The following is an 11,213-nucleotide window of genomic DNA, read 5'->3' as shown; positions in this document are numbered from 1 at the left end:
CATAAACACAAGTGATATTGGATTACTTCTGTACAATAAGTTTGTTAACCTCTTTGGAATTAGAATTTTACATGAATGGCTTCTAAATGTGTGCATTTTGCTTATGAAACAGAACTGATTTTGATTATCATTTAATTTATTACTATGAAATTATATTTTAGGAGCTATTCTTGCATAAATGCATATAATTCCAAATGGGTCAATAACCGTTTCTCATAACTGTATACACTTTTCCCTACATAACTTCATAGGTTATTCCATATTGGCAGTTTACTTTCACTGTGAGATCTTTTTGCAGAAATGAGCCTCTAAATCATATTTCAATTTACTCAAGTGCAGTGGTCCATGGTTTGAAACACTAAAAACAGTAAATAATGTAACAATGATGATTAATAATAAACTTGCAGTATTGATTTTTGCACTACATCATGTGGAGAGAATTACCAAGAAAAAAAAAAAAAAAGAGTTGGGAGTAGGGAACTTGAGAGTTGGGAAAAATATTATGGCACCTCTTTTTGACTGGCAGGATCAATTTTAGTTAGGACCTAAACACAATCCAAAAGTTTAATTTGATTGATAAAATAAACAAATAAAATAAACAAACATATATTTTTTTTTTAACACTGGCCCAACCCTAGTACATGTAAACATGTCCATGAGACCAAAGCAATAATAAAAAAAAATAAAAAAAAACATTATCAAGCATTCTTGAATACAAAATTCTTAAAATAAACTTTCTCTTTTTATTATTATTTATTAATGTTGTTATATACATGGCATAATCTTGTGCTTTTTTTCCAAAAAAGAAACATCCAAGAGAAAAAAAAAAAGTTTTGTTTTCTTTCGGTTTATCGTCTTATCTTTTTGACCAATGAACTAAAAATAGAGGATAGGGTTCGTTCGGTCAGTTTTCCTAGCGGAGGTTAGTCTTACTGCACGTGGAGGGACAGTAGCAGGTGATGTGCTTTACTAACAGTAGCAAAGGCACCTTAGTATCTTCTTTAGAAAAACACGCGCTCGTTTGCGGGTCGCCGTGTGTGTGTGCTCATTCATGAGTGCAGTCCAGCGTCCCCGCACACATTCACAATCCTCCACTGGGTCAGACGCTCATACAAAAATAAGAGGAACAAAACACACTCACAGAAGAAAAGAAAAAGAAAAAAACAAGAGAGTTTCTGCTCCATTTACAGATTGGGAAGATGTGGCTCCAACCGAGCCAAGATACGTCAAATGATTCCTGAATTCTGCTTGAGAGGACAAAGAGGAAGAGGAAGATGGGAAAGAGGACAAATTGAAAGAGGAAGAGAATAGACAAGAGGAAGACAAAGAAAGGACAAAATAAAGTAAAAGACTGATGTACGGTCAATGTGAGAAAGATGCTTTGATGACAGACAGACAGACAGATAGATAGATAGATAGATAGATAGATAGATAGATAGATAGATAGATAGATAGATAGATAGATAGATAGATAGATAGATAGATAGATAGATAGATAGATAGATAGATAGATAGATAGATAGATAGATAGATAGACAGACAGACAGACAGACAGACAGACAGACAGACAGACAGACAGACAGACAGACAGACAGATTTATACTGGATGACAGACAGATGTAAGCATGGATAAAAGAAAGGCATTACAGAATTAAGAAAGAGAAGAGGACAGAGGAACCAGAGGAGGAAGGAAAAGAGCAAGAGAGGGAAGGTGAAGGAAGGCCTTTCTGGTGCTGGGTGGTCCATGGCCCACCCACCTTTCTCAGCTCCAGAGACACACGCTATTGGTGGTCTGGCAGGTGGAGGAGCTCTCTGCAGGAGACAGATAGAGCTTGCCACTGGGACATACACACACCTCGTACACAGTCTGTTTGGAGTATGTGGTCCCCGGACCAAGCAATAGGTCCACGCTCCCGTGTGGAAGATTTCCAAGACGGATTGAGTTTGCGTTTAAGAAGATCTGAGAAGAGGAGAGGTGAGGAGAGGAGAGAAGAGAAGAGGAGGAGAGCAGAAAATACAGACATTATAATCAAAGACTTCAGATAAATCAACATAATAACAGTAATTTAAGATTACATTGCATTTACTCATATAAAAACGCCACACTGATGAAAGACTGTATCATTATGTGAGACATACATAGTTGAACAGTGTTGTCCGTTGTGGTAAAGACACATCAATCTGACCAGTCCAGTCTAGTCTCTCTGTGTGTGTGTGTATGTGTGTTGCTTAGACCATTTCCCAGCTTCAGACCCCCACAGCCCATTCATCTGGGTTATTGCTCACAAAAATGGCAAGCATTTTCCAAATTTGGCAGAATAAAAAAAGACATACAATTCAATATGATTGTCACACGTCAACAGCTTGATTAGAAATAACACAAAGCAACAATATAATGCTCAATAATTATTTACCTTGATTTTCCTTTGTTTTATTTGCATATCACATTCCATGTGTCTATATTAGGCTCTTTGGTAACCAAGAACACTCATTTTATGGTATAGACAAACAAACAAACCAAGATCTTTATATAACATAGTGTCACTTTTAATAAAAATAAACTAACCATTGGACATAAAAATGTTCAAACTTGAAGAAACACCTAAGATGCAAGATTATATTAAAAACTCTGGCTATGACACAATGGTAAGACTACCATGACACAATCCTGGCACATCAATTCATCCTAAAGGACACACATTTCATTTCCAGATATGGTCCTGGAGTGAGAACATCACCAGGGACATGAACTACATTTTATTAAAAGTCTGTTGGCCCTTTGATTTATAAATATGTTGATTCCTGTATTTATTAGTTCCAAAAAGTCTGTTGGCTCTGACAACTATAGGAAAGGCCAAATAATCTATACCATAACTCACACACTGTGGATGAGTGACAAAAAACAAAGGAGTGAGTGAGAGAGAGAGAGAGAGAGAGAGAGAGAGAGAGAGAGAGAGAGAGAGAGAGAGAGAGAGAGAGAGAGAGAGAGAGAGAGAGAGAGAGAGAGAGAGAGAGAGAGAGAGAGAGAGAGAGAGAGAGAGAGAGAGAAGACACCAACAAGGAAGAACTAATTATTGTAAGTAATGGTGTCTGAGGTGTTGACAGGGCATATCTCTATAAACATTTGCACAAACAAGCCCCCATGATGCTTTGCTGTCAGCAGGACAGCACACAGCCACTTTTCCTAGCTGTCTCTCACTTTGTCTCTCATTATTTGTCTCTTTCGCCTTTTGCTGTGTCAGTTTTTCATTTTGCTCTCTCCAAGTGGCCTGCACACTTCAATATGACACTTATCAAATGTGAATTAGATTTTTACACAATCAACATTTTTTATACAGACATGGACAGAGTGAATTTTACATGTCCCTACGTAAACTGCCATACTTGACACTTCTATTGAATGCCGGTTGAATGCAGGATAAATGAATGCAAGATAAATGCTGCAATGGACTGCGTAATGTTTACTATCCTAAAACCAGCATTGAATGTACCCAAGGGGATTTCAAGAACCTCTGTATGTCTGTTCCTCTATGCAGTAAGTTCAGGACAATTTGTATGAAGATGAGCACGTTAATGGGAGCAATATAAAAAATAAAATAAAAACATAAGTGGACACACTCTAAAAAATAATTCTGTGGCTTAGTAAATATTACAGTAATATTTAACTTTATTAACTTAATCAAATCTCTGAATATTGTTTACTTGATTGTTTGAGTTATAGACAAAAAATCCAACAGTTCATTTTATCTAAAATATTTAAGTGTTTTTCACTAAAAGAATTTAGTATTTGACTAACCAATTATTTATTTATAATACACTTAATACATTTGTGAAATTTCTATCACAATATCTGAGAATGGAGAATTAAACCTCTGTTTCAAGAAACAAAAATATTACTTAATTCAAATCAATACTATTAATATATTTAACACACTCTTAAGAAATTGAGTAAGATTACTCAATTAAAACAATGCACCCCTCCCCCGCCCTCTGACGTGACGACAACTCAACGGTCGAGTGAGACCGGGCTGTTTGAATTCTCTCCAGTCTCCAGAACAGTTCTCTCTTCTCAGCGTTGCAGAATTGGTGCATTTCCTCTGTTGAATTCAGGTGTGTGTGTTTTTTTATTTGATCTTTTATTTTATAAAATCATTACTGTGCAAATTCGACACCCAAATGAGAGTCGCGCCTGTCTTTTTGCGTGATTGAAACGCCTTGCATAAAACACACGACTTTAAAATGTCCTCAGAACTGTGCACTGTTTGTTTATTGGCAGGTTATGGAGTCAATCGCTCGCAGTGTCTTTCGGCTATGAGTGAAACGCAGGACGGCGGTCTAAAGTTAGAAATTCACCTGCAGAGCGCGAGTCAATCTCCGGCACCAACATTTAAGTTAAACAAATGCAGATGCAGTCAGTAGTGGCAATAACGTTCACTGCTAATTAAACTGTACTTTTTCTGTAAAACTATTTAGGCCCAAACCAAAAATTTGTTTGCAGGTGCCACTTATTTAATGCAATGAAACTGTACGTCTGTGATTGGTTACAATACTAAAACCCACTACAAAAATAAACAACAAATTTATTTATTTTTTGTTGCAAAATGGAACTTAAATGTACTGTAATACCATCACAACTGCTTTCATGATTAGTTCTTGATTATTTAATTAAATATGCCGCCTCTTAGTCCCCTGCTTTACATGTCCTTCTGTCTCCGTTCTCTTTAAGGAATTTGCATTTGTCCTCTAAATGCTTTTATCACTTCATCCCCTTCATTGCCAAATTACTAAAATTCTATTTTGGCATTCGGTTAGCCGACATGTCCTCATGCATTGTGTCACCTAATACCGGTGAGTGCCGCCCTGGCCCAAAACAGACCCTCAAATCCAATTACATTTTAAACACTCTCCCGTTTTCTGTCAGGAGACGGAATTCCAGAATTTTCTGAGATATGGCATGGCTAATGATACCGCCCGCTGACAGCTATCATGACCCCTACTGAGAGACACTATGAGAAAGAGGGGCGGGGGGGCAACCAGCGGGAGCAAGAGAGAGAAAGAGACAAGGGAAAGAAGTCGGAACGGAAGTCATTTAGGTCATCTTACGAAGGGATTAAAGATGGCACCCTCCCCAAATGAAAGTGTCTGTATGAATTACTGTCAGTCAACCATGGGATAAAAACAGTTGGTGCGTTGTTTACAAACCTCTTTCCGTTCTGGAAACACTATCGGGGAATGTGTGTGTGTGTGTGTGTACACTTGCATGTTTATATGTGTAGAGAAGGCCAATTATAGTCGGTCCAAACATTTTTTCATGCATGATTTCTCCCATGTCACAGCTGGATGAGGAAAAGCAGCAAATGAAAATGAACAGGTTGAAAAAAGAGCTAAAGGTGGGAAGGATGGGGAGGGAAATGTAGCTGATGTGAAGAGGTAAATGAAGGGCGGGGGATAGAAACACATACAGGTGACCCATCAGACTTCACAAGGTCATTCGTGAGTATCTCATACCCCATTACGCTCTGGAGATGAGCAGAGTCGCATGCTATAAAACACAAACAGATCTCTTTAGTTCTTGTCTCTCTGACCGTGGCAATCAAACAATTATAGCGCACAGTTGTTGCACGTTTCATTTACTTCTGGACTTACTATTACAAATTGATGGTTTGAGCACCAAAAAATAAAAAGGTTTATGGACCTGGGGCTGCATACTTGCCTTTCCCATTATTCTACAAGGGTCAAGTATCACAAAAATCCCCAAATACAGGTGTCAGTATTCTCAATTATTTTTTTAATATTTAATTTCTTTGCTTGTGTGTGTATATTGTGTAAAGGGATAACTAACCAAAACGAAAATTCTGTCATCATTTACTCAGCCCCATATTGCTCCAAACCTGTATGATGATCTGTGGAGTACAGAAGATCATTTTGAAAAATGTCTGTGTTCTTTGTCCACAAAATGAAAGTCAATGGGATCTAAAGTTGTTCTGAATGTTGAATGAATAACAAGATGAAACACTCTAAAAAATATCTTCTTTTGTGTTGTGATGGAAACAAACCTCAATACTCAAGTGGGTGATACAGTAACCTTGAAATATGCATTCAATTAAACTGGATGTGTTCTTTTTCAGGCAGCTAGCTATACACTTTTCAAAAGTTAAACAAACTTTGTTAAACATCATCACAAAGAGAAAAACGCTGCTTGTCATAACTGTAATGGACTAAACAGTGAAGAACAAAAAATATTGCGCCATTGACCAACTAAAAGCTAATCTTTTTTTTTTGTTATTTAAAGAGCGCGTTAGTAATATGCGCATATAGGCGGGTACACAACGTTCAGTCTATTTCAGTTGCCTCAGAATAGCAACATGCCAGCAATGTGCCTGAACAGACCAGCACACCCATGACTGAACAAATGGGCGCAAATTGCTATTTAAACAACTTGGCGCAGGACGTGAAAATGATAACTGTGTCAGGCTGAAACGAACAAAAAACGCCCGTGTCGCACCTGGCGCAATGCCCTATAAGTTTCAAACGGAATAGTTTTATTCTCTAATGCTTTAGAAAACCACATACTGGTACTTTCTCTTGTAATGGTTGATACCTACAGCCTATGTGCTGATTAGAGGAACGGTATAATGTGGCATCAAAAACATGTTTATATTTACAAACAACCATATGGCTAACAGAAGAATAATATACAATTGACCAAAGAATTAAGAGAGGAGGGCAACAACAGAAGGATAAGCCCGAATGGAGTTGGCACAAATAAAAACACTCCAAAAACGAAATTTTCCCCCTGACTTTTAGAGCCATACTTTAAAAAAGCGCCGCTAAGCACGGCAGAGAGAAGTGCCATGGGACTCCATACTCCAGAATAATAGAAAATAAAACCTCGCCGCCATCACGCAGAAACAACCCTGGGGCAAAACAAACCGCTGGCAGTAATTTGGCTGTTGGATTATTAACCTCATAGGATCTACCCCCTCTCTCCTGCACTACGGGGCTTCTGATAGATTTGTCTGCTGATAGATGAGCCTGCTTCGGTGGCAGGGCTAGTTTAGGATCGTTTCTCTCATTACTTTGTCCCTATCACACACCTTAGTGGCTTTATTAAGATGCATGGGTTTAAGGGCTGGTCTCAAATGGACGCCATATTGGAGCTTTGCACCAACAAATGAAACATTAGCCTAGTACATATGCCTGGTTCAGCTCCCCTGTCTCCTCGGCTTGCTGACACCATATGTATCTATATCCACCGCCTCATTGGCTGGCTGAAGTGAGAGGGAGTGTTCAGGTGGAGAGAATGGGGGATTTACTCCACAGCTGCCATGTAACACAAGCAAATCAACAAAATAGGTACTTCATTTCATGCATGATGATGATGGTGATGGTGTTTAGCGTAATGAAAACCGATCTAGTTGAGGGCTATGCTGGGGTAATCCAGCCCGATCTCATCCCAAGGCGTCATATACTGACGCTTTTGACATTTCGTCTACATCCAACGCACATGGCACCCTTTAGCGTCAATATGAGACGCAGATAGATATGGGCCAGAAGGCGCCTCCTAGCGGTCTAACCCTAACCCTACCCCAGACCTAAACCTACCCATAACCGAACAAAGCTCTGTGCGTGTCATACTCTGACGCTAAAGGGTGCCATGTAAGTTGGATGTAGACGAAATGTCAAAAGTGTCAGTATATGACGCCCTAGGATGAGAATGTGTGGATAATCATGAGGATATACATAGCACTGTTTTATCTACACTTTTATCTGAATATCCCGTAGTTGATTTAACCTCGTGTTTAACATTTTCATCTAATATCAATACATTTCATGTAATATAATTTTATCTATTTACACAGGTCTGTTTAAAAGTTGAGGTCTTTAAGATTTTTTAAAACAAATTGATACTTTTATACAGCAAGGATGAAATAAAATGATCAAAAGTGACAGTAAATATTACATTGTTTGGACAAAAAACAACAACAGCCTCATTGGAAAAACGTACCTGTGGCAACATTTTATCAAAATGCAAATACGGACCAATACGTTCATATCACTGCAGTTTCTAAAAGAAATGAACACTAGAGGCAATAAAACAGCAAGCACTTTTAATTGTTTTCACACACAATTGGGCAGATTATGGATAAATAAAGACTTGTTTTCAAGCGGCTCCTTGCACAATTATGGTATAACCTCAAAACACTTTTTACCATAGTGCATGATTTGTAAACAAATAGTTTGCATCACTTAACCAGCTCCATATTTTCAGTTGTACAGTCATATTAAGCTTGCTCAGTAGCTGCACCTGGCACAGAATTGTGCTTGTGATGCAGAGAGCTCGGGTGTGAACCGAGCATGAAAGACGAGTCACGATATACAGAAAGAGCTCAAAGTCCCCCCAAAAAAAGCTAAAATCCCATGGTTACGATTACATTTTTATTTCGCATTTGCTTTTGTTAACATCGGGCAGGTTTAGGGTATAACGTAGGTGTACGTTATTTTAAAACGTGATGGAGCATTAATTTAATCTTTTAGCACCACTCACCGGACATTTTAATTCAGAACTGCAGTGATGCAAAGAAACTCTGACGTAATAAAACGTTGTCATATTCACGTTCATCTGTTCCGGAAAAAAAACAATAAATGATTTTAGCGCCACTCACGGGACATTTCACTTTGAAACTGTCGTTAAACATGCACGACGCAACGTAGGCCTATTTTGCGTTTTGCAAAAATGTTGCCACAGGTAAATTCTTCGAATGAGCCTGGGCTGACAAAAACTATTTTAAATGAATGCAGTTCTTTTGAACTTTCTACCTTTCTCAGTTATTATGCTTTATTTCCAGATTCAACCATAGTCTCTTTCTTACGTACTACACCACGTAGGCACATGCACACTCTTAAAAAATGGTGCTATAAATCTCTTGACAAACTAAAAGACGTACATGACATAATATATAATATATATTCAAAATAAAATATATAGATTATACTGAATGTCAACTTGCTTATTTTGCTCAATATAAGGATTTAATAAGCCCAAATGTCATGCAAACAAGAAATTATGCTTCTAACCACATGTCATAAGCTGACGTTCCAACCACACAACTTTTTTGCGAAGCTGTTTTGCAAATGTTCATTGGAACTATGGTTTCGGGAAACACCAACTCTGAACTATGTTGATAACAGAACTTGCAAACATAGTTAGCTAACAATGCTTTTGGGAAACGCACCCCAGGCTGAAAGACAGCAAACAAGTTTGGGCTGTTTTAAGCATTTTTTTTTTTTTTTAAACACTTGTAATTTGTTTAAAGGATCATATGTACTTGGTTAAAATGACTGCACCTTTAATTGTGCCATACAAAGCTGTAATGACTTCAAATAAAGAAATAGCATTCAGGATCTCTTCTCCCTCTCTTTCTTTATCACGAGAGCTATCAGAGCACATACAGCAGTCACTTCTCATTTCCCTTGATCTTAATGGGCAGCAGGAAGAGAAAAGGCAATAGGACATGGACCCAGTCAGCCATTCTCCTTTAATTCTCTCACCCCAAACTTTTTAACATTGCCCTCTTAAGAGTCAGCTGCTGACAGCATTGATTTGATTTCTCGTCTCAGCTGTCTAATGCACTTGATTCTCTTCTCCAAATTGACAGAGGCATCTATTTTCAGCGTCTCTTCCCTCTGGAGAATTACAAGGAGAGATGGGGGCAAACAGGATGGGATTGTGCTGATATGAGCATTTGTTCTAAATTACTGAGCTTGTTCATGAAGACGGAGAGAGAGAGAGGGAGGGAGAGTGAGAGAGAGAGAGAGAGAGAGAGAGAGAGAGAGAGAGAGAGAGAGAGAGAGAGAGAGAGAGAGAGAGAGAGAGAGAGAGAGAGAGAGAGAGAGAGAGAGAGAAAGAGAGAGAGAGAGAGACTTTTTTTTTTTTACTTTTTAACATCTCTTTAATTACAATCTATTAACACACAAAAATAACTTACACCTTTAACACATTATTTCATAAATACATTAAAAAATCTGCTTCTTTTACAACAACTCCCTCTTCAGTGACATACAATATTTCCAACACCCCACAAATAGAAGAAAGATTCAGTATTATTCACCAATTCATAATACTTATACTCCATAACCAGCCTACTTTTTACCAGAGTTCTGAACATGTTCAAAGGATCAGTATCACTATTAAACTGCATTTTTCTCTTTCTTTCTCTTTCTTTTCTATTTTCTTACCAAATAAAACATTAATCAAAACAATTTTGCTTTTATTTGAGGTGCTTTATTTTGGTCCAAAAAAAAAATATATATATATATATATTTTAATATTTTAACAAATTATGTTATTATTACATTTATTATATATATATATATTGTTAAAAGACTTGAGCCATCATTTAGATTTTAGTTTTACATATATATATATATTTGTAAAACTAAAATCTAAATGATGGCTCAAGTCTTTTAACACAACAATAATTTTTAATAGCCTTGAACATCCAATAAATATATGAAAAACTACAAATCCAATGAGAAATCCTCCATTGTAAATCTCCACTTCTTTTTACAATTGGTTTCTTATACAATGTCCTCCAACATCCTTTTGGAGAGGCCCCCGATTCAACAAAATTTGTCCATTTGGTCTCTGGAAGATCTTTCAATGCTCTTAAATTTAAATCTTTTACACAAACAAGATAAAGTGACTTCTTAGTTTTAGTGTCAAAGAGACCAATTTCAGGTGTTGTAAAAGAAAGTAATCTTCCATCAACCTCCTGCTAATCTCCTACATTTAAACCCACCCTGATGCTGGGGAATACAGTCGCAACCATTTCTGCTTGCAATGGTATTACAGTAAAAGACCCCTGCATCTCAGCTATTCATTTTTCAACAGTCCGAACAGAATGAATACCAATCTTCATGGCAAGTTTTTCTGCAGAAATCCATTTGTCCCTTGACCAAAGATGACAGATTTTACATATTCCTGCTTTAACCAAGCTTGCGCAGACACCTTTAGATTTGAACATCACACTAGATTAAAGAGGATTAAAAATCAAAGAGTTGTCGCATCGTGATTTGCAACTGTTGCAAATCCATTTGTTCTTCGCCTCAGAAGTAGTGCGAGCGTGTGACGTCAGAAATAGAATGGTGCATCAGTTTACTGTCGGGAATTTGATGTGTTGCGTCGCATTTAGTGTAGACAGCATCACTGA

General features: G+C 37.5%; 1 protein-coding gene across 3 annotated transcripts in view; it reads right to left on the bottom strand.

Annotated features, from left to right (window-relative positions):
• Positions 1–721: 721 nt before the first annotated feature.
• sgcz (sarcoglycan zeta) overlaps positions 722–11,213 on the bottom strand; it is a 291,539-nt gene continuing 281,047 nt past the window's right edge. For 2 of the 3 annotated variants that reach the window (XM_084402173.1, XM_084402172.1), the window contains exon 8: positions 723–1,960. In XM_084402173.1, the coding sequence (XP_084258299.1) occupies positions 1,763–1,960 (198 nt within the window). In that variant the 3' untranslated portion in view covers positions 723–1,762. Of the gene's footprint in view, positions 1,961–11,213 lie in introns of all 3 variants that reach the window. The other variant, XM_084402171.1, reaches the window with a different exon arrangement.

The sequence above is a fragment of the Rutilus rutilus genome (genome assembly GCF_951802725.1).
Source record: "Rutilus rutilus genome assembly, chromosome: 2".
NCBI lineage: Eukaryota > Metazoa > Chordata > Actinopteri > Cypriniformes > Leuciscidae > Rutilus > Rutilus rutilus.
The sequence above is the reverse complement of the archived record's forward strand: the minus strand, read 5'-3'. Positions and strand labels throughout refer to the sequence as shown.